At 52.8% G+C, this 27,540-nt stretch overlaps 1 protein-coding gene across 1 annotated transcript in view; it reads left to right on the forward strand.

Moving 5' to 3' along the window:
• The window catches only part of LOC138100611 (tyrosine-protein kinase receptor UFO-like), a 53,804-nt gene that overhangs the window by 25,432 nt on the left and 832 nt on the right, over positions 1-27,540 (forward strand). Inside the window, exons 8-16 of the mRNA XM_068998486.1 lie at positions 2,505-2,647; positions 6,145-6,283; positions 8,544-8,573; positions 11,245-11,374; positions 11,488-11,558; positions 16,602-16,697; positions 18,268-18,345; positions 18,444-18,536; positions 23,941-24,071. Of these exons, the coding sequence (XP_068854587.1) occupies positions 2,505-2,647; positions 6,145-6,283; positions 8,544-8,573; positions 11,245-11,374; positions 11,488-11,558; positions 16,602-16,697; positions 18,268-18,345; positions 18,444-18,536; positions 23,941-24,071 (911 nt within the window). The remainder of the gene's footprint in view (positions 1-2,504; positions 2,648-6,144; positions 6,284-8,543; positions 8,574-11,244; positions 11,375-11,487; positions 11,559-16,601; positions 16,698-18,267; positions 18,346-18,443; positions 18,537-23,940; positions 24,072-27,540) is intronic.

The following is a 27,540-nucleotide window of genomic DNA, read 5'->3' on the forward strand; positions in this document are numbered from 1 at the left end:
CCAAAATGACCCCAAATAGACCCCAAAATGACCCCAAATCGAGCCCAAAATGACCCCAAACTGACCCGAAATTTAGCAAAAGATTGGCCCCAAATCGAGCCCAAAATGACCCCAAATCGACCCCAAAATGACCCCAAACTGACCCGAAATTTAGCAAAAAACTGGCCCCGAATCGACCCCAAAATGACCCCAAACTGACACAAAATTGAGCCTAAAATTGGCCCCAATTCGACCCCAAAATGACCCCAAACTGACCCGAAATTTAGCAAAAGATTGGCCCCAAATAGACCCCAAAATGACCCCAAACTGACTCGAAATTTAGCAAAAGATTGGCCCCAAATCGACCCCAAAATGACCCCAAATCGACCCCAAAATGACCCCAAACTGACACGAAATTGAGCCTAAAATTGGCCCCAAATCGATGCCAAACTGACCCGAAATTGAGCCTAAAACTGGCCCCAAATCGATCCCAAAATGACCCCAAACTGACCCGAAATTTAGCAAAAAACTGGCCACGAATCGAGCCCAAAATGACCCCAAACTGACCCGAAATTTAGCAAAAGATTGGTCCCGAATAGACCCCAAAATGACCCCAAATAGACCCCAAAATGACCCCAAATCGAGCCCAAAATGACCCCAAACTGACCCGAAATTTAGCAAAAGATTGGCCCCAAATCGACCCCAAAATGACCCCAAATCGACCCCAAAATGACCCCAAACTGACCCGAAATTTAGCAAAAAACTGGCCCCAAATCGACCCCAAAATGACCCGAAAATGACCCCAAAATGACCCAAAATTGCAAAAAAACCTGGCCCCAAATCGATCCCAAAATGACCCCAAACTGACCCCAAATCGAGCCTAAAATTGGCCCCAAATCGACCCCAAACTGACCCGAAATTGAGCCTCAAACTGGCCCCAAATCGACCCCAAAATGAACCAAAATCGAGCCTAAAATTGGCCCCAAATCGACCCCAAACTGACCCAAAATTGAGCCTAAAATTGGCCCTAAATCGACCCCAAACTGACCCCAAATCGAACCTAAAATTGGCCCCAAACCGACCCCAAATCGACCCCAAACTGACCCAAAATCGAGCCTAAAATTGGCCCTAAATCGACCCCAAAATGACCCCAAATCGAGCCTAAAATCGACCCCAAAATGACCCCAAATTGAGCCTAAAATTGGCCCCAAATCGACCCCAAAATGACCCAAAATCGCCTCAAAATTCCGGCGAGGAGACCCCCGGGAGGAAGGGGAGACCCTCACCCAAAAAAAGTGGGGAGGGGGCTGGGGAGACCCCCAGAGAGGGGGGAGGGGGAAGGGGAGACCCCCCAAAAAATTGGGGAGGGGGATGGGGAGACCCGGGGGGGGTGGGGAGACCCCCCAAAAATTGGGGAGGGGGCCGGGGGTCTCAGCCTGGCTCGAGCCCCCCCTTTTTTTGGGGGTCTCACCCCCCATTTTTGGGGGTCTCACCCCCCACTTTTTGGGATTTCTCTCCCCACTTTTGGGGGTCTCACCCCCCATTTTTGGGATTTCTCCCCCCATTTTTGGGGGTCTCACCCCCCTTTTTTGGGGTCTCAGCCCCCCATTTTTGGGGGTCTCATCCCCCTGTTTTGGAGGTCTCAGCCCCCATTTTTGGGATTTCTCCCCCCATTTTTGGGGGTCTCACCCCCCATTTTTGGGGATTTCTCCCCCCCTTTTTGGGGTCTCAGCCCCCATTTTTGGGGGGATCTCACCCCCCATTTTTGGGGTCTCACCCCCCTTTTTGGGGGTCTCACCCCCCATTTTTGGGATTTCTCCCCCCATTTTTGGGATTTCTCCCCCCATTTTTGGGGGTCTCACCCCCCATTTTTGGGGGTCTCACCCCCCTTTTTTGGGATTTCTCCCCCCATTTTTGGGGGATCTCACCTCCCACTTTTTTGGGGGTCTCACCCCCCATTTTTGGGATTTCTCTCCCCATTTTTGGGGGTCTCACCCCCCATTTTTGGGGGTCTCACCCCCCATTTTTGGGATTTCTCCCCCCATTTTTGGGATTTCTCCCCCCATTTTTGGGGGTCTCACCCCCCATTTTTGGGGTCTCACCCCCCATTTTTGGGATTTCTCCCCCCATTTTTGGGGTCTCACCCCCCATTTTTGGGATTTCTCCCCCCATTTTTGGGGTCTCAGCCCCCATTTTTGGGGGGCATCTCACCCCCCATTTTTTGGGGGTCTCACCCCCCATTTTTGGGGATTTCTCCCCCCATTTTTGGGGTCTCAGCCCCCATTTTTGGGGGGGATCTCACCCCCCATTTTTTGGGGGTCTCACGCCCCATTTTTGGGATTTCTCTCCCCCCATTTTTGGGATTTCTCTCCCCATTTTTGGGGGTCTCACCCCCCATTTTTGGGATTTCTCCCCCCATTTTTGGGATTTCTCTCCCCATTTTTGGGGGTCTCACCCCCCCATTTTTGGGGATTTCCCACCCCATTTTTGGGGTCTCACCCTCCCTTTCCCCCCTCCCCCCCCAGCTCCGGAGGGGCCCCCCCAGAACGTGACCTTGGATTTTTTGGGGGGGGGTCGGGCCCGGCTTCGCTGGGACCCCCCCCGGGACCCCCTCAATGGCATCCTCAGGGGCTACCGGGTGGGCTACCGGACCCTGGCCCACCCCGAGGTGCGACCCCCGACCCCAAAACGTCCCAAAACTCCCCAAATTCACCCCAAAACCCTCCCTGGGACCCCAAAACTCCCCAAATTCACCCCAAAACCCTCCCTGGGACCCCAAAACTCCCCAAATTCACCCCAAAACCCTCCCCGGAACCCCAAAACTCCCCAAATTCACCCCAAAACCCTCCCCGGAACCCCAAAATTCCCCAAATTCACCCCAAAACCCTCCCTGGGACCCCAAAACTCCCCAAATTCACCCCAAAACCCTCCCGGAACCCCAAAATTCCCCCAATTCACCCCAAAACCCTCCCTGGGACCCCAAAACTCCCCAAATTCACCCCAAAACCCTCCCAGGACCCCAAAACTCCCCAAATTCACCCCAAAACCCTCCCCGGGACCCCAAAACTCCCCAAATTCACCTCAAAACCCCCCCTGGGACCCCAAAACTCCCCAAATTCACCCCAAAACCCTCCCCGGGACCCCAAAACTCCCCAAATTCACCCCAAAACCCCCAAAACTCCCCAAATTCACCCCAAAAAACCCCAAAACTCCCCAAATTCACCCCAAAACCATCCCTGGGACCCCAAAACTCCCCAAATTCACCCCAAAACCCTCCCTGGGACCCCAAAACTCCCCAAATTCACCCCAAAACCCTCCCTGGGCCCCCATTTCCCCTCCCAATCTTCCCCAAATTCCCCCCAAATCCCGTTTTATTCCCCCCAAATTCCTCCCAAAATCCCTGAAATTCCCCCATTTTCCCCCTAAATCCCCCCAAATCCTCTCTTTCCTCCCAAATCCCCCCAAATTCCCCCATTTTTCCCCAAATCTCTCCCAAATCTCCCCCAAATCCCCTTTCCCACCTAAATCCCCCCAAAATCCCTGAAATTCCCCCATTTTCCCCCAGATCCCCCCAAATTCCCCCATTTTCCCACCCAAACTCCCCAGATTCCCCCGTTTTCCCCCTAAATCCCCCAAATCCCCTCATTTCCCCCCAAATCCTCCCAAAATCCCCCAAATTCCCCCTAAATCACCCCAAATCCCCTCTTTCCTCCAAATCCCCCCCAAATTGCCCCAATTCCCTGAAATTCCCCCATTTCCCCCCTGAAATCCCCAAAAATCTCCCCCAGAATCCCCCCCAAATCCCCTCTTTCCCACCCAAATCCCCCCAAATCCCTGAAATTCCCCCATTTTTCCCCAAATCCCCCCAAATCCCCCCAAATCCCCCCAAATCCTCTCAAATCCCCAAAATTCCCCCGTTTTCCCCCTAAATCTCCCCAAATCCTCCCAAATCTCCCTCAAATTCCCCCAAATCCTCCCAGAATTCCCGTTTTCCCCCATTTCCCCCCCAAATACCCCAAATCCTCACAAATTTCCCCCAAATCCCTCCAAATCCCCTCTTTCCCACCTAAATCCCCCCAAAATCCCTGAAATCCCCCCATTTCCCCCCTAAATCCCCTCAAATCCCCTTTCCTCCCAAATCCCCCGAAATTCCCCCATTTTCCCCCAAATCCTCCCAAAAATCCCCCCCAATTCCCCATTTTCCCCCAAATCCCCCCAAATCTCTCCCAAATCTCCTCCGAATCCCCTCTTTTCCCCCCAAATCCCCCCAAAATCCCTGAAATGCCCCCATTTTCCCCCTAAATCCCCCCAATCCCCTCTTTTCCCACCCCAAACCCCCTGAAATCCCCCCAAATTCCCCCAAAATCCCTGAAATTCCCCCATTTTCCCCCAAATCCCCTAAAATCCCCCCAAATTCTCCCAAATCTCCTCCAAATCCCCCCAAATCCCCTCTTTCTTCCCAAATCCCCCCCAAATTCCCCCATTTCCCCCCAAATCCCTGAATTTTCCCCATTTTCCCCCCAAATCCCCCAAAATCTCCCCCAAAATCCCCCCAAATTACCCCAAAATCCCTGAAATTCCCCCATTTCCGCCCCAAAATCTCCCCGAAATCCCCTCCAAATCCCCTCTTTCTTCCCAAATCCCCCCCAAATCCCCCTGAAATCCCCCCAAATTCCCCCAAATCCCTGAAATTCCCCCATTTCCCCCCAAATCCCCCCAAATCCCCTCTTTGCCCCCAAATACCCCCCAAATTCCCCCAAATCCCCCAAATTTCTTCCAAATCCCCCCAAATCCTCTCTTTCCTCCCAAATCCCCCCAAATCTCCCCAAATCTCCCCCAATCCCCCCCAAATCCCCCCGAAATTCCCCCAAATTCCCCCCAAATCCCTGAAATTCCCCCATTTTCCCCCAAATCCCTGAATTTTCCCCATTTTCTCCCTAAATCCCCCAAAATCTCCCCCAAAATCCCTTCTAAATCCCCCCTTTTCCCACCCAAATTCCACCAAATCCCCCCAAAATCCCTGAAATTCCCCAATTTTCCCCCTAAATCCCCCCAAATCCCCTCTTTCCTCCCAAATCCCCCCCAAATTCCCCCAAATCCCCCAAATCTCTTCCAAATCCCCCCAAATCCCCCCAAAATCCCTGAAATGCCCCCATTTCCCCCCTAAATCCCCCAAAATCCCCTCCAAATCCCCTCTTTTCCCCCAAAATCTCCCCAAATCCCCCTGAAATCCCCCCCGAATTTCCCCAAAATCCCTGAAATTCCCCCATTTCCCCCCAAGATCTCCCCCAAAATCCCCCAAAATCCCCTCTTTTCCCCCAAATCCCCCCAAATTCCCCCAAAATCCCTGAAATTCCCCCATTTTCCCCCCTTTCCGCCCCAAATTCCCCCCAAAATCCCTGAAATTCCCCCATTTTCCCCCAAATCCCCCCAAATCCCTGAAATTTCCCCATTCTCCCCCTAAATTCCCCCAAAATCATCTCCAAATCCCCTCTTTTCCCCCAAAATCCCCCCAAAATCCCTGAAATTCCCCCATTTTCCCCCCAAAATCTCCCCAAATCCCCTCCAAATCCCCTCTTTTCCCCCCGAAATCCCCCCAAATTCCCCCCAAATTCCCCCAAAATCCCTGAAATTCCCCCCAAATCCCCCCAAATCCCCTCTTTCTTCCCAAATCCACCCAAATTCCCCCATTTCCCCCCCAAATCTCCCCCAAATCCCCCCATTTTCCCTGAAATTCCCCCCTAGATCCCCCCGAAATCCCTGAAATTCCCCCATTTTCCCCCTAAATCCCCCAAAATTTCCCCCAAAATCCCCTCCAAATCCCCTCTTTTCCCACCCAAATCCCCCCAAATCCCCCGAAATCCCCCCAAAATCCCTGAAATTCCCCCATTTTCCCCCCTTTCCACCCCAAATTCCCCCCAAATCCCTGAAATTCCCCCATTTTCCCCCTAAACCCCCCCAAATCCCCTCTTTTCCCACCCAAATCCCCCCCAAATCCCCCCAAATTCCCCCAAAATCCCTGAAATTCCCCCAAAATCCCCCAAAATCTCCCCCAAAATCCCTTCTAAATCCCCCCTTTTCCCACCCAAATCCCCCCAAATCCCTGAAATTCCCCCATTTTCCCCCCCAAATCCCTGAAATTGCCCCATTTCCCCCCAAATCCAGGTGGTTCTGGATGTGGGGCTGGCCCAGGAGGCGACGCTGGATTTGGGGTCTCTGGGGCCCAACGCGACCCTCAGGGTGTCCCCCTACACCGGGGGGGGGGATGGGCCCTGGAGCCCCCCCCTGCTGCTGCTGCCGCCCCGTGAGTGACCCCAAAACCTCCCCGACCCCAAAAAACCCCAAATCCGGCAAAAAATCCCCCCAAAATCTCTCCAAACCCCCCCAAAAAAAACCCAAATCCGGCAAAAAAATCCCCCCAAACCCCAAATCCTGCAAAAATCTGGCCCAAACCCGGCCCTGCACCCCAAAAAACCCCAAATCCTGCAAAAATCCCCCAACCCCCCAAAATCCTGCAAAAATCCGCCCCAAAACCCTGCTCTGCACCCCAAAAAACACCAAATCCGGCAAAAAATCCGCCCCAAAATCTCCCCAAACCCCCCCAAAGAAACCCCAAATCCGGCAAAAAATCTGCCCCAAAATCTCCCCGACTCCAAAAAAACCCCAAATCCGGCAAAAAATCCCCCCCAAACTCCAAATCCTGCACCCCAAAAAGCACCAAATCCGGCAAAAAATCCGCCCCAAAATCTCCCCAACCCCCCCCAAAAAAACCCCCAAATCCGGCAAAAAATCCGCCCCAAAATCTCCCCAAACCCCCCCAAAAAAAACCCCAAATCCGGCAAAAAATCTGCCCCAAAATCTCCCCAAACCCCCCCCAAAAAAACCCCAAATCCGGCAAAAAATCCGCCCCAAAATCTCCCCAAACTCCCCAAAAAAACCCCCAAATCCGGCAAAAAATCCGCCCCAAAATCTCCCCAAACCCCCCCCAAAAAAACCCCAAATCCGGCAAAAAATCTGCCCCAAAATCTCCCCAAACTCCCCAAAAAAACCCCAAAATCCGGCAAAAAATCCGCCCCAAAATCTCCCCAACCCCCCCCAAAAAAACCCCAAATCCAGCAAAAAATCCGCCCCAAAATCTCCCCAAAACCCCCCAAAAAACCCCCAAATCCGGCAAAAAATCTGCCCCAAAATCTCCCCAAACCCCCCAAAAAAACCCAAATCCGGCAAAAAATCCGCCCCAAAATCTCCCCAAACCCCCCAAAAAAACCCAAATCCAGCAAAAAATCCGCCCCAAAATCTCCCCAAACCCCCCAAAAAAAACCAAATCCGGCAAAAAATCCGCCCCAAAATCTCCCCAAACCCCCCAAAAAAAACCCCAAATCCGGCAAAAAATCCGCCCCAAAATCTCCCCAAACCCCCCCAAAAAAAAACCCCAAATCCGGCAAAAGTCTGCCCCAAAATCTCCCCAACCCCCCCCCCAAAAAAACCCAAATCTGGCAAAAAATCCGCCCCAAAATCTCCCCAAACCCCCCAAAAAATACCCAAATCCGGCAAAAAATCCGCCCCAAAATCTCCCCAAACCTCCCAAAAAAACCCCAAATCCAGCAAAAAATCCGCCCCAAAATCTCCCCAAACCCCCCCAAAAAAAAACCCAAATCCAGCAAAAAATCCGCCCCAAAACCTCCCCGACCCCAAAAAACCCCAAATCCGGCAAAAAATCCGCCCCAAAATCTCCCCAAACCCCCCAAAAACCCCCAAATCCGGCAAAAAATCCGCCCCAAAATCTCCCCAAACCCCCCAAAAAATACCCAAATCCGGCAAAAAATCCGCCCCAAAATCTCCCCAAACCCCCCCAAAACCCCCCAAATCCGGCAAAAAATCCGCCCCAAAATCCAGACCCCCAAATCCCCCAAACTCCAGACCCCCAAATCTCTGCATCCCTGGACCCCAAATCCCCCTGACCCCAAAGCCCCAAATGTCCCCAAACGTCCCAAAATCCCAAAGGTCCCCAAATGTCCCCAAACATCCCCAAAACCCCAAAAGTCCCCAGATATCCCCAAATGTCCCCAAATGTCCCCAAAATCCCAAACGTCCCCAAATGTCCCAAATGTCCCCAAAATGTCCCCAAATGTCCCCAAAATCCCAAACATCCCCAAATGTCCCCAAACATCCCCAAAACCCCAAATGTCCCCAAATGTCCCCAAAATCCCAAATCCCCCTGACCCAAATTCCCAAACGTCCCCAAATGTCCCAAATGTCCCCAAATGTCCCCAAAATCCCGAATCCCCCTGACCCCAAAATCCCAAACGTCCCCAAATGTCCCCAAACATCCCCAAATGTCCCCAAATGTCCCCAAACGTCCCCAAAATGTCCCCAAAATCCCAAACGTCCCCAAATGTCCCCAAATGTCCCCAAAATCCCGAATCCCCCTGACCCCAAAATCCCAAATGTCCCCAAACGTCCCCAAATGTCCCCAAAATGTCCCCAAAATCCCGAATCCCCTCCCCGGTCCCCCCCGGTGTCCCCATGGCCCCCCCTGACCCCCCCCCCCGGTGTCCCCACAGCTGGAGAGGCCCCGCTGGAGACACATCTGGGTGAGGAGGAGGAGGATGGGCTGGGATGAAGGTGATGGAGATGGGATGGGATGGGATGAGGATGATGGAGATGGGATGGGATGAAGATGATGAAGGTGATGGAGATGGGATGGGATGGGATGGGATGGGATGGGATGAAGGTGATGGAGATGGGATGGGATGGGATGAGGATGATGAAGATGATGGAGATTGGACTGGGATGGGATGAAGATGATGACGGTGATGGAGATGGGATAGGATGAAGGTCATGGAGATGGGATGGGATGGGATGGGATGGGATGGGATGGGATGGGATGGGATGGGATGGGATGGGATGGGATGAGGATGAGGATGGAGATTGGACTGGGATGGGATGAAGATGATGACGGTGATGGTGGCTGGATTGGGATGGGATGGGATGAAGGTGATGGAGATGGGATGGGATGAAGATGATGGAGATTGGACTGGGATGGGATGAAGATGATGGAGATGGGATGGGATGAAGGTCATGGAGATGGGATGGGATGAAGGTGATGGAGATGGGATGGGATGAAGGTCATGGAGATGGGATGGGATGGGATGAGGATGATGAAGGTGATGGAGATGGGATGGGATGGGATGAGGATGATGAAGGTGATGGAGATGGGATGGGATGGGATGGGATGGGATGGGATGGGATGGGATGGGATGGGATGGGATGGGATGGGATGGGATGGGATGGGATGAAGGTGATGGAGATGGGATGGGATGGGATGAGGATGATGGAGACGGGATGGGCTGGGATGAAGATGATGGAGATGGGATGGGATGAAGATGATGAAGATGATGGAGATTGGACTGGGATGGGATGAAGATGATGACGGTGATGGTGGCTGGATTGGGATGGGATGGGATGAAGATGATGGAGATGGGATGGGATGAAGGTGATGGAGATGGGATGGGATGAAGATGATGGAGATGGGATGGGATGAAGATGATGGAGATGATGGAGATTGGATTGGGATGGGCTGGGATGAAGGTGATGGAGATGGGATGGGATGGGATGGGATGGGATGAAGATGATGATGGGGATGACAGAGATTGCATTGGGATGGGATGAAGATGATGGTGATTGCATTGGGATGGGATGAAGATGACGATGGATGATGGGCATGGGATGGGATGGGGTGATGATGGGATGGGGATGAAGATGATGATGGGGATGAAGATGATGTTGGGGATGGGATGGGGTGATGATGATGGGATGGGGATGAAGATGATGGTGATGATGGGAATGGGATGATGACGATGATGATGATGATGACGATGATGATGATGATGATGGGATGGGGATGAAGATGACGGTGATGATGGGAATGGGATGATGATGGGGGATGGGATGATGATGACGATGATGACGATGATGACGATGATGATGATGATGGGAAGGGGATGAAGATGGTGATGACGGGAATGGGATGATGATCGGGATGGGATGATGATGATGGGATGGGATGAAGATGACGGTGATGATGGGGATGGGATGATGATGGGGATGGGATGAAGATGATGATGACGGGAATGGGATGATGATGGCGATGATGATGATGATGGGATGGGGATGAAGATGACGGTGATGATGGGAATGGGACGATGATGGGGATGGGATGATGATGACGATGATGACGATGATGATGGGAAGGGGATGAAGATGGTGATGACGGGAATGGGATGATGATGGGGATGGGATGAAGATGATGGGATGGGGATGAAGATGACGGTGATGATGGGGATGGATGATGATGATGATGATGATGATGGGATGGGGATGAAGATGACGGTGATGATGGGGATGAGATGATGATGACGATGATGATGATGATGATGGGAAGGGGATGAAGATGGTGATGACAGGAATGGGACGATGATGTCGATGATGACGATGATGATGGGATGGGGATGAAGACGGTGATGACGGGAATGGGATGATGATGGGGATGGGATGATGATGGGGATGGGATGAAGATGATGGGATGGGATGAAGATGACGGTGATGATGGGGATGGGATGATGATGACAATGATGATGATGATGATGATGGGGATGGGATGAAGATGATGACGGGGATGGGATGATGATGGGGATGGGATGAAGATGATGATGACGGGAATGGGATGATGATGGGGATGGGATGAAGATGGGGATGGGATGAAGATGATGATGATGATGGGGATGAAGATGATGATGGGGATGGGATGAAGATGATGATGACAGGAAAGGGATGATGATGGGGATGGGATGATGATGGGGATGGGATGATGATGGGGATGGGATGATGATGATGGGATGGGATGAAGATGATGATGACAGGAAAGGGATGATGATGGGGATGGGATGATGATGATGGGATGGGGATGAAGATGACGGTGATGATGGGGATGGGATGATGATGACGATGATGATGACGATGGGATGGGGATGATGATGGGGATGAAGATGATGATGGGGATGGGATGAAGATGATGATGATGGGGATGGGATGATGACGGGGATGGGATGATGATGGGGATGGGATGAAGATGATGACGGGGATGGGATGAAGATGATGATGGGGATGGGATGAAGATGATGACGACGATGGGGTGGGGACGATGAGACGAGGATGAGGACGGCGTTGCCGACGATGCCGACGGACGCCCCCCTCCCCCCGCAGTGCGGCCGGCGCCGGGGCCGACCGGCGGCTGGTGGCCGGCGCTGGTGGCCCTGGTGGCCGTGGGGACGCTGGCGCTGGTGGCCCTGGGCGCTCTGGCGGCGCGGCGGCGGCGCAAGGAGACGCGCTACGGGTGAGGGAACCGTCACCTGGGCGCCTCCCGGTGACCCCCGCGGTGGCCCCCGAGGTGGCCCCCGAGGTGGCCCCCGGTGGCCACGGTGACCGAGTGGTTGCCCACCCACCCAGGGCGGCCTTCGAGCCGGCCGTGCGCTTCCGCGTGCGCAGCTCCTACGGACGGCGCTCGGCCCAGGCCACGCGTGAGTGACCGACGGCCCCGATGGCCACAGACGGCCACAAACGGCCACAGATGGCCACAAATGTTCCTCGATGTGCCCAAATGGCCCCAAATGTCCTCAAGCCCCAAATGTTCCCCGATGTCCCCAAATGGCCCCAAATGTTCCCCAAATGGCCCCAAATGGCCCCAAATGGCCCCAAATGGCCCCAAATGGCCCCAAATGTTCCCCGATGTCCCCAAATGTCCCCAACGTCCTCAAGCCCCTGATGTCCCCAAATGTCCCCAAATGTCCCCAAATGTCCCCAATGTCCCCAAATCCCCCCAAATGCCCCCAACCCTCCAACCCTCCCAATGTCCCCGATGTCCCCAAACCCCCCAATGTCCCCAAAAGTCCCCAAATGTCCCCAAATGTCCCCAATTCCCCAATGTCCCCCCAATGTCCCCAATGTCCCCAATGTCCTCACCCCCCCAGTGTCCCCAAATGTCCCTCAATGTCCCCAAATGTTCCCCAAATGTCCCCAAATGTCCCCAATGTCCTCAAGCCCCCAATGTCCCGATGTCCCCAATTGTCCCCAAATGTCCCAATGTCCCCAATGCCCCCAATCCCCCGATGTCCCCAAGTGTCCCCAATGTCCCCAACCCTCCCAATGTCCCCAAATCCCCCCAAATGCCCCCAACCCCCCAACCCTCCCAATGTCCCCAATCCCCCTGACGCCCCCATTGTCCCTGATGTCCCCAAATGTCCCCAAATGTCTCCATCTCCCCCATCCCCCCCATCCCCCCAATCCCCTCCATGTCCCCAATGATGTCCCCAACCCCCCGATGTCCCCCCAATGTCCCAAATCCCCCCAAATCCCCCCAATCCCCCAAACCCCCCAATGTCCCCAAATGTCTCCAAATGTCCCCAAATGTCCCCAATGTTCCCAAATGTCCCCAAATCTCCCCAAATGTCTCCATCTCCCCCATCCCTCCAATCCCCTCCATGTCCCCAATGATGTCCCCAACCTCCCGATGTCCCCCCAATGTCCCAAATCCCCCAATCCCCCAACCCGCCCAATGTCCCCAAATGTCCCCAATGTCCTCAACCCCCCAAATGTCCCCCAATGTCCCCAGATGTCCCCAAATGTCCCCAAATGTTCCCAAATGTCCCCAAATCTCCCCAATGTCCCCATCCCCCCAATCCCCTCCATGTCCCCAATGATGTCCCCAACCCCCCCGATGTCCCTCCAATGTCCCAAATCCCTCCAAATCCCCCCAATCCCCCAAACCCCCCAATGTCCCCAAATGTCTCCAAATGTCCCCAAATGTCCCCAATGTCCTCACCCCCCCATGTCCCCAATGTCCCCCAATGTCCCCCAATGTCCCCAAATGTCCCCCAATGTCCCCAAATGTCCCCAATGTTCCCAAATGTCCCCAAATGTCCCCAAATGTCCCCAATCCCCCAAATGTCCCCAAATGTCCCCCATGTCCTCACCCCCCCATGTCCCCAATGTCCCCAATGTCCCCAAATGTCCCCAAATCTCCCCAATGTCCCCATCTCCCCCATCCCCCCAATCCCCTCCATGTCCCCAATGATGTCCCCAACCCCCCCGATGTCCCCCCAATGTCCCAAATCCCCCCAAATGTCCCCAAACCCCCCAATGTCCCCAAATGTCCCCAGATGTCCCCAATCCCCCCAAATGTCCCCAAATGTCCCCATCTCCCCCAAATGTCCCCAAACCTCCCAATGTCCCCAATTCCCCAAATGTCCCCAAATGTCCCCAATCCCTCAAATGTCCCCAAATGTCCCCAATGTCCCCAATGTCCCCAAATATCCCCAATATCCCCAAATGTCCCCAATGTCCTCAACCCCCCCAACGTCCCCAAATGTCCCCAAATGTTCCCTGATGTCCTCAAATGTCCCCAACGTCCCCAATGTCCCCAAATGTCCCCAATGTCCTCACCCCCCAATGTCCCTCAATGTCCCCAAATGTCCCCAAATCCCCCAAACCCCCCAATCCCCCAACCCTCCCAATGTCCCCGATGTCCCCAAACCCCCAAATGTCCCCAAATGTCCTCAAATGCCCCCAATGTCCCCAAATGTCCCCAATGTCCCCAAATGTTCCCCAAATGTTCCCCAAATGTCCCCAAATGTCCCCAATGTCCCCAAATCCCCCCAAATGCCCCCAACCCCCCAACCCGCCCAATGTCCCCAATCCCCCTGATGCCCCATTGTCCCTGATGTCCCCAAATGTCCCCAAATGTCCCCAAATGTCTCCATCTCCCCCATCTCCCCCATCCCCCCAATCCCCCAAATGTCCCCAAATGTCCCCAACCCCCCGATGTCCCCCCAATGTCCCAAATCCCCCCAATCCCCCAAACCCCCCAATGTCCCCAATCCCCCAAATGTCCCCAACCCCCCAATGTCCCCAATGTCCCCAAATGTCCCCAATCCCCCAAATGTCCCCAAATGTCCCCAAATGTCCCCAATGTCCCCATCTCCCCCATCCCCCCAATCCCCTCCATGTCCCCAATGCTGTCCCCAACCCCCGATGTCCCCCCAATGTCCCAAATCCCCCCAAATCCCCCCAATCCCCCAAACCCCCAATGTCCCCAAATGTCCCCAAATGTCCCCAATGTCCTCACCCCCCCATGTCCCCAATGTCCCCAATGTTCCCAAATCTCCCCAAATCTCCCCAATGTCCCCATCTCCCCCATCCCCCCAATCCCCTCCATGTCCCCAATGATGTCCCCAACCCCCCAATGTCCCCCCAATGTCACAAATCCCCCCAAATCCCCCCAATCCCCCAAACCCCCCAATGTCTCCAAATGTCTCCAAATGTCTCCAAATGTCCCCAATGTCCTCAAATGCCCCCAATTCCCCAAATGTTCCCAAATGTCCCCAAATCTCCCCAAATGTCCCCAATGTCCCCAGTGTCCCCAATGTCCCCATCTCCCAATCCCCTCCATGTCCCCAATGATGTCCCCAACCCCCCAAATCCCCCCAAATGTCCCAAATCCCCCCAAATCCCCCCAATCCCCCAACCCTCCCAATGTCCCCAATGTCCCCAATCCCCCAAATGTTCCCAAATGTCCCCAAATGTCCCCAAATATCCCCAATCCCCCAAATGTCCCCAACCCCCCAATGTCCCCAAATGTCCCCAAATGTCCCCAATTCCCCAATGTCCCCAAATGTCCCCAAATGTCCCCAAAATCCCAAATATCCCCAATATCCCCAAATGTCCCCAATGTCCTCAACCCCCCCAACGTCCCCAAATGTCCCCAAATGTTCCCTGATGTCCTCAAATGTCCCCAACATCCCCAATGTCCCCAAATGTCCCCAACCCCCTCAAATGCCCCCAATTCCCCAATGTCCCCAAATGTCCCCAAAATCCCAAATATCCCCAATGTCCCCAAATGTCCCCAATGTCCTCACCCCCCAATGTCCCCCAATGTCCTTCAATGTCCCCAAATGTCCCCAAATCTCCCCAATGTCCCCATCTCCCCCATCCCCCCAATCCCCTCCATGTCCCCAATGATGTCCCCAACCCCCCGATGTCCCCCCAATGTCCCAAATCCCCCCAAATCCCCCCAATCCCCCAAACCCCCCAATGTCTCCAAATGTCTCCAAATGTCTCCAAATGTCCCCAAATGTCCCCAATGTCCTCACCCCCCAATGTCCCCAATGTTCCCAAATGTCCCCAAATCTCTCCAATGTCCCCATCTCCCCCATCCCCCCAATCCCCCCAATCCCCCCAATCCCCTCCATGTCCCCAATGATGTCCCCAACCCCCCGATGTCCCCCCAATGTCCCAAATCCCCCCAAATGTCCCCAAACCCCCCAATGTCCCAAATCCCCCCAAATCCCCCCAATCCCCCCAACCCTCCCAATGTCCCCAATGTCCCCAATCCCCCCAAATGTCCCCAAATGTCCCCAAATGTCCCCAAAATCCCAAATATCCCCAATATCCCCAAATGTCCCCAATGTCCTCAACCCCCCCAACGTCCCCACATGTCCCCAAATGTTCCCTGATGTCCTCAAATGTCCCCAACATCCCCAATGTCCCCAAATGTCCCCAACCCCCTCAAATGCCCCCAATTCCCCAATGTCCCCAAATGTCCCCAAAATCCCAAATATCCCCAATGTCCCCAAATGTCCCCAATGTCCTCACCCCCCAATGTCACCCAATGTCCCTCAATGTCCCCAAATGTCCCCAAATCCCCCAAATCCCCCCAATCCCCCAACCCTCCCAATGTCCCCGATGTCCCCAAACCCCCAAATGTCCCCAAATGTCCTCAAATGCCCCCAATTCCCCAAATGTCCCCAAATGTCCCCCAATGTCCCCATCTCCCCCAAATGTCCCCAAACCTCCCAATGTCCCCAATCCCCCCAAATGTCCCCAAATGTCCCCAATCCCTCAAATGTCCCCAAATGTCCCCAATGTCCCCAAATGTCCCCAAACGTCCCCAAATGTCCCCAAATGCCCCCAATCCCCCAAATGTCCCCAATGTCCTCAACCCCCCAATGTCCCCCAATGTCCCCAATGTTCCCAAATGTCCCCAAATGTCCCCAATGTCCCCATCTCCCCCATCCCCAATCCCCTCCATGTCCCCAATGATGTCCCCAACCCCCCAAATCCCCCCAAATGTCCCAAATCCCCCCAAATCCCCCCAATCCCCCAACCCTCCCAGTGTCCCCGATGTCCCCAAACCCCCCAATGTCCCCAAATGTCCCCAATGTCCCCAATGTCCCCAAATGTCCCCAATCCCCCCAATGTCCCCCCAATGTCCCCCCAATGTCCCCAAATGTCCCCAATGTCCCCATCTCCCCCAAATGTCCCCAAACCCCCCAATGTCCCCAACCCCCTCAAATGTCCCCAAATGTCCCCAATGTCCTCAACCCCCCAAATGTCCCCAAATGTCCCCAAATGTTCCAATCTCCCCAAATCTCCCCAATGTCCCCAAATGCCCCCAATTCCCCAATGTCCCCAAATGTCCTCAAATGTCCCAATGTCCCAAATCCCCCAAATATCCCAAATGTCCCCAAATGTCCCCAAATGTCCCCAAATGTCCCCATTGTCCCCAGTGAACCGCCTGGGCATCAGCCCCGAGCTGAAGGAGAAGCTCCGGGACGTCCTCGTGGAGCGGCACCGGGTGGCGCTGGGCAAGACCTTGGGCGAGGGTGGGTCCTGGGGGGGTCCCCAAATCCCCGGCACCTCCCGGGCACCCCCAAACCCACCCCGAATCCACCCCAAATCCACCCCAAATCCATCCCAAAATTTACATAAAAATCGGCCCAAAAATCCACCCTAAATCTGCCCCAAATCCACCCAAAATCTGCCCTAAATCCGCCCAAAATCCGTCCTAAAATTTACCCAAAAATCTGCCCAAAATCTGCCCTAAATCCACCCAAAATTTTCCCTAAATCCACCCAAAATCCATCCCAAAATCTACCCAAAAATCGGCCCAAAATCTGCCCTAAATCCCCCCAGAATCGGCCCTGAATCCACCCAAAATCTGCCCTAAATCCACCCAAAATCCATCCCAAAATCTACACAAAAATCCGCCCAAAATCTGCCCTAAATCCCCCCAAAATCTGCCCTAAATCCATCCCAAAATCTGCCCTAAATCCACCCAAAATCTGCCCCAAACCCACCCCAAATCCACCCCAGATCCATCCCAAAATCTACCCAAAAATCGGCCCCAAATCTGCCCTAAATCCACCCAAAATCTGCCCTAAATCCATCCCAAAATCTGCTCTAAATCCCCCCAAAACCTGCCCTAAATCCATCCCAAAATCTGCCCTAAATCCACCCAAAATCTGCCCCAAACCCACCCCAAATCCACCCCAGATCCATCCCAAAATCTACCCAAAAATCTGCCCTAAATCCACCCAAAATCTGCTCTAAATCCACCCAAAATCTGCCCCAAACCCACCCCAAATCCACCCCAAATCCACCCAAAATCTACATAAAAATCGGCCCTAAATCTGTCCTAAATCTGCCCAAAATCTGCCCTAAGTCCGCCCAAAATCTGCCCTAAATCTGCCCAAAATCTGCTCTAAATCCATCCCAAAATCTACCCAAAAATCCATCCAAAATCTGCCCTAAATCTGCCCAAAATCTGCCCAAAATCCCCCAAAAACCTGGGACCCCTCAAAATCCCCCCAAATCCCCTCGGGACCTCCCAGAACCCCCCTGAGACCACCCAAAATCCCCCCAAATCTCTTTGAGACGCTCCAAAATCCCCCCAAATCCCCCCCAAATCCCCCCAAATCCCCCCAAATTCCCCCCTAAATCCGCCCAAAAATCCCCCGAAATCCTCCCAAAATCCCTCCAAAATTCCTCCCAAAATCCCCCAAAAATGCACCCAAATTCCTCCCAAAATCTCCCCCAAAAATGCACCCAAATTCCTCCCAAAATCTCCCCCAAAAATCCCCCTGGGACCCCCCAAAATCCCCCCCAAACCCACCTGGGACCCCTCAAAATCCCCCCAAATCTCTTTGAGACGCCCCAAAATCCCCCTGAGACCACCCAAAATCCCCCCAAATCTCTTTGAGACACCCCAAAATCCCCCCAAATCCCCCCAAATCTCTTTGAGACGCCCCAAAATCCCCCTGAGACCACCCAAAATCCACCCAAAATCCCCCCAAATCTCTTTGAGACGCCCCAAAATCTCCCCAAATCCCCCCCAAACCCCCCAAGTCCCCCCCAAATCCCCCCAAAATCCCCCCAAAATCCGCCGCCCCCCAGGTGAATTCGGCTCGGTGGTGGAGGGGACGCTGCACCAGGACACCGGCGTGCTGCGGGTGGCCGTGAAGACGATGAAAAGTGAGGCCCCCCCAAAACCCCCCAAACCCCCCAAAATCCCTGAAATTGCCCCAAAATCCCCGAAATTTGCCCCAAAATCCCCGAAATTTCCCCCAAAGTCGCCATCTGCTCGCGGGGGGAGCTCGAGGATTTCCTGAGCGAGGCCGTTTGCATGAAGGAGTTCGACCACCCCAACGTCATGAAGCTGATTGGTGAGAAAACCCCAAAAAAACCACCCCAAAACACCCCAAAATCGGCTCCGGGACCCTCCAAAACCCCCCCAAAAATTCCTGGGATCCCAAATCCCCCCAAAATCTCCCCAAAAATCCCCCCCCAAAAGGAGTTCGACCACCCCAAGGTCATGAAGCTGATTGGTGAGAAAAGCCCCCAAAAGCCCCCCAAAATACCCCAAAACACCCCAAAACTACCCCAAAACACCCCAAAATCGGCTCTGGGACCCCCCAACCCCCCCAAAAATTCCTGGGATCCCAAATCCCCCCAAAATCTCCCCAAAAATCCCTCCCCAAAAGGAGTTCGACCACCCCAAGGTCGTGAAGCTGATTGGTGAAAAAAAAAACCCAAAAAAACACCCAAAAACCACCCCAAACCACCCAAAACACCCCAAAACACCCCAAAATCGGCTCCGGGACCCTCCAAAACCCCCCCAAAAATTCCTGGGATCCCAAATCCCCCCAAAATCTCCCCAAAAATCCCTCCCCAAAAGGAGTTGGACCACCCCAAGGACATGAAGCTGATTGGTGAAAAAAAAACCCAAAAACCCCCAAAAACCACCCCAAAACCACCCCAAAACCACCCAAAACACCCCAAAATCGGCTCTGGGACCACTAAAATCCCCCCAAAAATCCTGGGATCCCAAATCCCCCCAAAATCTCCCCAAAAATCCCCCCCCAAAAGGAGTTCAACCACCCCAAGGTCGTGAGGCTGATTGGTGAAAAAAAAACCAAAAAAACACCCAAAAACCACCCCAAACCACCCAAAACACCCCAAAACACCCCAAAATCGTCTCTGAGACCCCCCAAAACCTCCCAAAAATTCCTGGGATCCCAAATCCCCCCAAAATCTCCCCAAAAATCCCCCCAAAAGGAGTTCGACCACCCCAAGGTCATGAAGCTGATCGGTGAGAAAAGCCCCCCAAAAACTCCCCAAAACCACCCCAAAACCCCCCAAAACCACCCAAAACACCCCAAAATTGGCTCCGGGACCCTCCAAAACCCCCCCAAAAATTCCTGGGATCCCAAATCCCCCCAAAATCTCCCCAAAAATCCCTCCCCAAAAGGAGTTCGACCACCCCAAGGTCATGAAGCTGATCGGTGAGAAAAACCCCCAAAAATCACCCCAAAACACCCCAAAATCCACTCTGGGACCCCCAAATCGCCCTGGGACCCCCAAAACCACCCCAAAATCACCCCCAAAACCACCCCAAAATTGGCTCCAGGACCCCTAAATCCCCCAAATCACCCCAAAAACTGCTCAGAGAGCCCAAAACCGCCCCAAAATCCACTCTGGGACCCCCAAATCACCCCAAAACCACCCCAAAATCCACTCCGGGACCCCAAAATTCCTCAGAGTGACCCCAAAACCACCCCAAAATCCACTCTGAGACCCCCAAATCACCCCAAAACCACCCCAAAATCCACTCTGGGATCCCCAAATCACCCCCAAACCACCCCCAAACCACCCCAAAATCCACTCTGGGATCCCCAAATCACCCCAAAACCACCCCAAAATCCACTCTGGGACCCCCAAATCACCCCAAAACCACCCCAAAATCCACTCTGGGATCCCCAAATCACCCCAAAACCACCCCAAAATCCACTCTGGGACCCCCAAATCACCCCCAAACCACCCCAAAACCACCCCAAAATCCACTCTGGGATCTCCAAATCACCCCAAAACCACCCCAAAACCACCCCAAAATCCACTCTGGGATCCCCAAATCACCCCAAAACCACCCCAAAATCCACTCCGGGATCCCCAAATCACCCCAAAACCACCCCAAAATCCACTCTGGGATCCCCAAATCACCCCAAAACCGCCCCAAAATCCACTCCGGGACCCCAAATCACCCCAAAACCACCCCAAAATCCACTCTGGGATCCCCAAATCACCTCAAAACCACCCCAAAATTGATTCCGGGACCCCAAAATTCCTCAGAGTGACCCCAAAACCACCCCAAAATCCACTCTGGGACCCCAAAATCCCCCAGGACCCCCAAAATGGCCCCTGGGGCCCCCAAAATTCCCCCAAAATCGCCCCTGGGACCCCCCCCCCCGCCCCCAAAAAATCTCCTGGGGACCCCCAAAATCCTCTGTGGGATCCCCAAAATCTCCTTTGGGACCCCCCAAAATCCCCCTAAAAGTCTGGGACCCCCCCCCCCGGGAAGGCCGCACCCCAATTTGGGGGGGTCTGAGCCCAATTTGGGGGGGTCCGCACCCAAATTTGGGGGGGTCTGAGCCCATTTTGGGGGGGGTCTGCACCCAAATTTGGGGGGGTCTGAGCCCAAATTTTGGGAGGTCCGCACCCCAATTTGGGGAGGGGTTGAGGCCCTATTTTGGGGGGGTCTGCCCCCCCAATTTGGGGGGTTGAACCCCAATTTTTGGGGGCATCTGAGCCCAAATTTGGGGGGGTTGAACTCCAAATTTGGGGGGTCTGAGCCCCATTTTTGGGGGTTCTGCACCTGAATTTTGGGGGGGTCTACACCCCAATTCTGGGCGGGGTCCTGAGCCCCAAATTTGGGGGGGTCTGAGCCCAAATTTTGGGGGGATCTGAGCCCAAATTTTGGGGTGGTTCAGGGGGGGTCAGCACCTCAATTTTGGGGGGGGTTGAACCCCAATTTTGGGGGGGTTGAACCCCATTTTTGGGGGTTTGCGCCTCAATTTTGGGGGGGTTCTGCACCCCAATTTTAGGGGGTTCTGTGTCTCATGGGGGGGGGTTGAACCCCAATTTGGGGGATCCTGAACCCCAAATTTGGGGGGTTCTGGGCCCCATTTTGGGGAGGTCTGCACTGGGGGGGGTCTGAGCCCAAATTTTGGGGGGATCTGCACCCAATTTTTGGGGGGGTCTGAGCCCCATTTTTGGGGGGTTGAACCCCAATTTTGGGGGGGTCTGAGCCCCATTTTTGGGGGGGTTGAACCCCAATTTTGGGGTGGTCTGAGCCCCCATTTTTGGGGAGATCTGCACCTAAATTTTGGGGGGTTCTGAGCCTCAATTTGGGAGGGTCTGGGCCCAATTTGGGGGGGTCTGCACCCATATTTGGGGGGGTCTGGGCCCCAATTTGGGGGAGGTCTGAGCCCCCTTTTCGGGGGGGGGTTGAACCCCAATTTTGGGGGGTCTGAGCCCCATTTTTGGGGGGGGGTCTGTGTCCAATTTTGGGGGGTCTGAGCCCCCATTTTTGGGGGGATCTGCACCTAAATTTTGGGGGGGTCTGAGCCTCAATTTGGGAGGGTCTGAGCCTCCTTTTTGGGGCTGAACCCCAATTTTGGGGGGGTCTGGCCCCCAATTTGGGGGGGTTGAACCCCAATTTTGGGGTGGTCTGGGCCCCAATTTGGGGGGGTCTGAGCCGCCTTTTTGGAGGGGGTTGAACCCTAATTTAGGGGGGGTTGAACCCCAAATTTTGGGGGGGGTTGAGCCCCCTTTTCGGGGGGTTGAACCCCAAATTTGGGGGGGGTTGAGCCCCCTTTTCGGGGGGGTTGAGCCCCCATTTTGGGGGGGTCTGGGCCCCAATTTTGGGGGGGTTGAACCCCAAATTTAGGGGGGGTCTGGGCCCCAATTCGGGGGGGTCTGAGCCGCCTTTTTGGGGGGGGGGTCTGTGCCCATATTCGGGGGGGTTGAACCCCAAATTCGGGGGGGTCTGAGCCCCCTTTTCGGGGGGATTGAACCCCAAATTTGGGAGAGTCTGGGCCCCAATTTGGGGGGGTCTGAGGCCCCTTTTTGGGGGGGTCTGCACCCATATTCGGGGGTTTGAACCCCAAATTTGGGGGGGGTCTGAGCACCCTTTTTGGGGGGGGTTGAACCCCAATTTCGGGGGGGTCTGGGCTCCAATTTGGGGGGGTCTGAGCCGCCTTTTTGGGGGGGTTGAACCCCAAATTTAGGGGGGTTGAACCCCAATTTCGGGGGGGTCTGAGCCCTCTTTTCGGGGGGGTTGAACCCCAATTTTGGGGGAGTCTGGGCCCCAATTTGGGGGGGATCTGAGCCGCCTTTTTGGGGGGGGTTTGAACCCCAATTTCGGGGGGGTTGAACCCCAATTTAGGGGGGGTCTGGGCCCCAAATTCGGGGGATCTGAGCCGCCTTTTTGGGGGGTTTGAACCCCAAATTCGGGAGGGGTCTGCGCCCATATTCGGGGGGTTGAAGCCCAATTTAGGGGGGGTTGAGCCCCAAATTTGGGGGGGTTTGAGCCCCCTTTTCGGGGGGGTTGAACCCCAAATTTGGGGGGGTCTGAGCTCCCTTTTTTGGGGGGTTGAACCCCAAATTTGGGGGAGTCTGGGCCCCAATTTCGGGGGGTCTTAGCCAACTTTTTGGGGGGGTTGAACCCCAATTTAGGGGGATTGACCCCCAACTTTGGGGGGAATCTGAGTCCCCTTTTCGGGGGGTTTGAACCCCAACTTTGGGGGGGGTCTGAGCCTCCTTTTTTGGGGGTTTGAACCCCAAATTTAGGGGGGGTCTGAGCCCCCTTTTCGGGGGGTTGAACCCCAAATTTGGGGGATTGACCCCCAACTTTGGGGGGGTCTGAGTCCCCTTTTCAGGGGGTTTGAACCCCAAATTTAGGGGGGGTCTGCGCCCATATTCGGGGGGTTGTACCCCAAATTTGGGGGGGGTCTGAGCCTCCTTTTTGGGGGGGGTTGAACCCCAATTTTGGGGGGTCTGAGCCGCCTTTTTGGGGGAGGTCAGAGCCGCCCATATTCGGGGGGGTTGAACCCCAAATTTGGGGGGTCTGAGCCTCCTTTTTTGGGGGTTTGAACCCCAAATTTAGGGGGGGTCTGAGCCCCCTTTTCGGGGGGTTGAACCCCAAATTTGGGGGATTGACCCCCAACTTTGGGGGGGTCTGAGTCCCCTTTTCAGGGGGTTTGAACCCCAAATTTAGGGGGGGTCTGCGCCCATATTCGGGGGGTTGTACCCCAAATTTGGGGGGGGTCTGAGCCTCCTTTTTGGGGGGGGTTGAACCCCAATTTTGGGGGGTTGACCCCCAACTTTAGGGGGGGTCTGAGCCTCCTTTTTTGGGGGTTTGAACCCCAAATTTAGGGGGGGTCTGCACCCATATTTGGGGGTTTGAACCCCAAATTTAGGGGAGGTCAGAGCCCCCTTTTTGGGGGGTTTGAACCCCAAATTTGGGGGGTGTCTGAGCCCCCTTTTTGGGGGGTTTGAACCCCAAATTTGGGGGGGGTCTGAGCCCCCTTTTCAGGGGTTTGAACCCCAAATTTGGGGGGGTCTGCGCCCCCTTTTCGGGGGTTTCTCTGCCATTTCTGGGGGGGCGTTTCCGCCCCATTTTGAGGGGGGTTCAGGGGGGGTTCTCCACCCCAAATTTTGGGGTCCCAGAGCCCCCGATGGTTGAGGGGGGGGGTCAGAGGGGTTGACGCTGCCCCTCCCCCCCCCCCCCAGGGGTCTGCCTGCAGCCGTGGGGAGGGGGCTGCGAGGGACCCCCCCCCGCCCCCATCGTGCTGCTGCCCTTCATGGCCCACGGCGACCTGCACAGCTTCCTGCTCTGCGCCCGCCTCGGGGACCCCCCCACGGTGAGCACCCCACCCCCCCAAACCCCAAAAGTGCCCCCCGGAAAAAACCCCGGAGCCCAAAAATCCCGGAAATCCCGGAAATCCCCAAAAAAATCCCATCAAAATCCCAGAATCACAAAAAAAATCCCGTTAAAAGTGTCAAAAATCCCATAAAAAATCTCATATCCACAAATCCTTCAAATCCCACAAAAACCCCCAAATCCCACAAAAAACCCCAAATCCCACAAAAAATCCCACAAAAAAATCTCAAAATATCCCGCAAAAAATCCCCTAAAAAATCCCAGAAAGTCCCCCAAAAATCCCATTAAAAATGCCAAAATCCCATAAAAAATCTCATATCCACAAATCCTTCAAATCCCACAAAAAACCCCAAATCCCACAAAAATCCCCAAAATCCCGCAAAAATCCTGCAAAAATCCCATAAAAAATCCCAGAAAGTCCCAAAAAAATCCCATTAAAAATGTCTGAAATCCCACAAAAAATCCCAAATCCACAAATCCCCCCAAAAAAATCCCAAATCCCAAAAAACCCCTCAAAAATCCCAGAAATCCCAAAAAGAATCCCCACAAAAAATGCCACAAATCGCAAAAAAAATCCCACAAAAAATCCCAAAAATCCCCCAAAAAACCGCATAAAAAAATCCCAAAAAATCCCAAAAAAAACCTCAAAAAATCCCCCAAAAATCGCAAAAAAAATCCCAAAAAAATCCAAAAAACCACACAAAAAAATTCAAAAAAATCCCAAAAAATCCCCCAAAAAATCCCAAAAAATCGCAAAAAAAATCCCTCAAAAATCCCAGAAATCCCCAAAAAAAACCCACAAAAAATCCCAAAATATCCCAAAAAAAACCACACAAAAAATCCCAAAAAACCCCACAAAAAATCCCAGAAATCCCACAAAAAATCCCAAAAAATCCCCCAAAAAAACCCACAAAAAATCGCAAAAAATCGCAAAAAAAATCCCTCAAAAATCCCAAAAAATCCCCAAAAAAACCCACAAAAAATCCCAAAAAATCCCCATCAAAAATCCCCCCAAAAGTCCCAGAAATGCCCCCCAAAACCCCATAAAAATCCCCCCAAACCCCATGAAAGCCCCACCAACCCCCCGGGCATCGCCCAAATGCCCCCAAATGGCCCCAAATGCCCCAAAAGGTCCCGTCCATCCCATCCCAAGCCCCAAAGGGCCCCAAAAAGCCCCAAACCCGGGGGAATTGGGGGCCCTGCGCAGCTTCCTGCTCTGCGCCCGCCTCGGGGACCCCCCCACGGGGAGGACCCCACCCCCCCAAACCCCAAAAGTGCCCCCCGAAAAAACCCCGGAGCCCAAAAATCCCGGAAATCCCGGAAATCCCCAAAAAAATCCCATCAAAATCCCAGAATCACAAAAAAAAATCCCGTTAAAAGTGTCAAAAATCCCATAAAAAATCCCAAATCCACAAACCCCATAAAAATCCCACAAAAAACCCCAAATCCCACAAAAATCCCCAAAATCCCACAAAAATCCCGCAAAAAATCCCATAAAAATCCCAGAGAGTCCCAAAAAATCCCATTAAAAATGTCCGAAATCCCACAAAAAATCCCAAATCCACAAATCCCCAAAAAAACCCAAATCCCAAAAAAACCCCTCAAAAATCCCAGAAATCCCAAAAAAAATCCCCACAAAAAATGCCAGAAAATCGCAAAAAAATCCCACAAAAAATCCCAAAAATCCCCCAAAAAACCACACAAAAAAATCCCAAAAAATCCCAAAAAAAACCTCAAAAAATCCCCCAAAAATCCCAAAAAATCGCAAAAAAAATCCCAAAAAAATCCAAAAAACCACACAAAAAAATCCAAAAAAAATCACAAAAAATCCCCCAAAAAATCCCAAAAAATCGCAAAAAAAAATCCCACAAAAATCCCAGAAATCCCAAAAAAATCCCCACAAAAAATCCCAAAAAATCGCAAAAAAAATCCCAAAAAAATCCCAGAAATCCCCAAAAAAACCCCACAAAAAATCCCAAAAAATCGCAAAAAAATCCCACAAAAAATCCCAAAAATCCCAAAAAGCCCCCCAAAAAATCCCAGAAAATCCCAAAAAAACCCACACAAAAAATCCCAAAAAAACCCACAAAAAATCCCAGAAATCCCACAACAAATCCCAAAAAATCCAAAAAAAATCCCTCAAAAATCCCCAAAAAAATCCCAAAAAATCCCCACAAAAAATCCCAGAAATCCCAAAAAAAAACCACAAAAAATCCCAAAAAATAGCAAAAAAATCCCAAAAAAATCCAAGAAAATCCCCCAAAAAAACCCACAAAAAATCCCAAAATTCCCCATCAAAAATCCCCCCCAAAAGTCCCAGAAATGCCCCCCCAAAACCCCATAAAAATCCCCCACAACCCCATGAAAGCCCCACCAACCCCCCCGGGCATCGCCCAAATGCCCCCAAATGGCCCCAAATGCCCCAAAAGGTCCCGTCCATCCCATCCCAAGCCCCAAAGGGCCCCAAAAAAGCCCCAAACCCGGGGGAATTGGGGGCCCTGCGCAGCTTCCTGCTCTGCGCCCGCCCTCGGGGACCCCCCCCACGGGGAGGACCCCACCCCCCCCAAACCCCAAAAGTGCCCCCGGAAAAAACCCCGGAGCCCAAAAATCCCGGAAATCCCGGAAATCCCCAAAAAAATCCCATCAAAATCCCAGAATCACAAAAAAAATCCCATTAAAAATGTCAAAATCCCATAAAAAATCTCATATCCACAAATCCTTCAAATCCCACAAAAAACCCCAAATCCCACAAAAAATCCCGCAAAAATCCCATAAAAAATCCCAGAAAGTCCCCCAAAAATCCCATTAAAAATGTCCGAAATCCACAAAAAATCCCAAATCCACAAATTCCCCCAAAAAACCCAAATCCCCAAAAAAACCCCTCAAAAATCCCAGAAATCCCAAAAAAAAATCCCCACAAAAAATGCCAGAAAATCGCAAAAAAAAATCCCCACAAAAAATCCCAAAAATCCCCCAAAAAACCGCACAAAAAAAATCCCAAAAAATCCCAAAAAAACCCTCAAAAAATCCCCCCAAAATCCCAAAAAATCGCAAAAAAAATCCCAAAAAAAATCCAAAAAACCACACAAAAAAATCCAAAAAAATCCCCAAAAATCCCCCAAAAAATCCCAAAAAATCGCAAAAAAAATCCCACAAAAATCCCAGAAATCCCCAAAAAAATCCCCACAAAAAATCCCAAAAAATCGCAAAAAAATCCCTCAAAAATCCCAGAAATCCCCAAAAAAACCCCCCAAAAAATCCCAGAAAATCCCAAAAAAACCCACACAAAAAATCCCAAAAAAACCCACAAAAAATCCCAGAAATCCCACAACAAATCCCAAAAAATCCAAAAAAAATCCCTCAAAAATCCCCAAAAAAATCCCAAAAAATCCCCACAAAAAATCCCAGAAATCCCCAAAAAAAACCCACAAAAAATCCCAAAAAATCGC

This window comes from Aphelocoma coerulescens, unplaced genomic scaffold (genome assembly GCF_041296385.1).
Source record: "Aphelocoma coerulescens isolate FSJ_1873_10779 unplaced genomic scaffold, UR_Acoe_1.0 HiC_scaffold_118, whole genome shotgun sequence".
In the NCBI taxonomy this organism is placed as follows: Eukaryota; Metazoa; Chordata; class Aves; order Passeriformes; family Corvidae; genus Aphelocoma; species Aphelocoma coerulescens.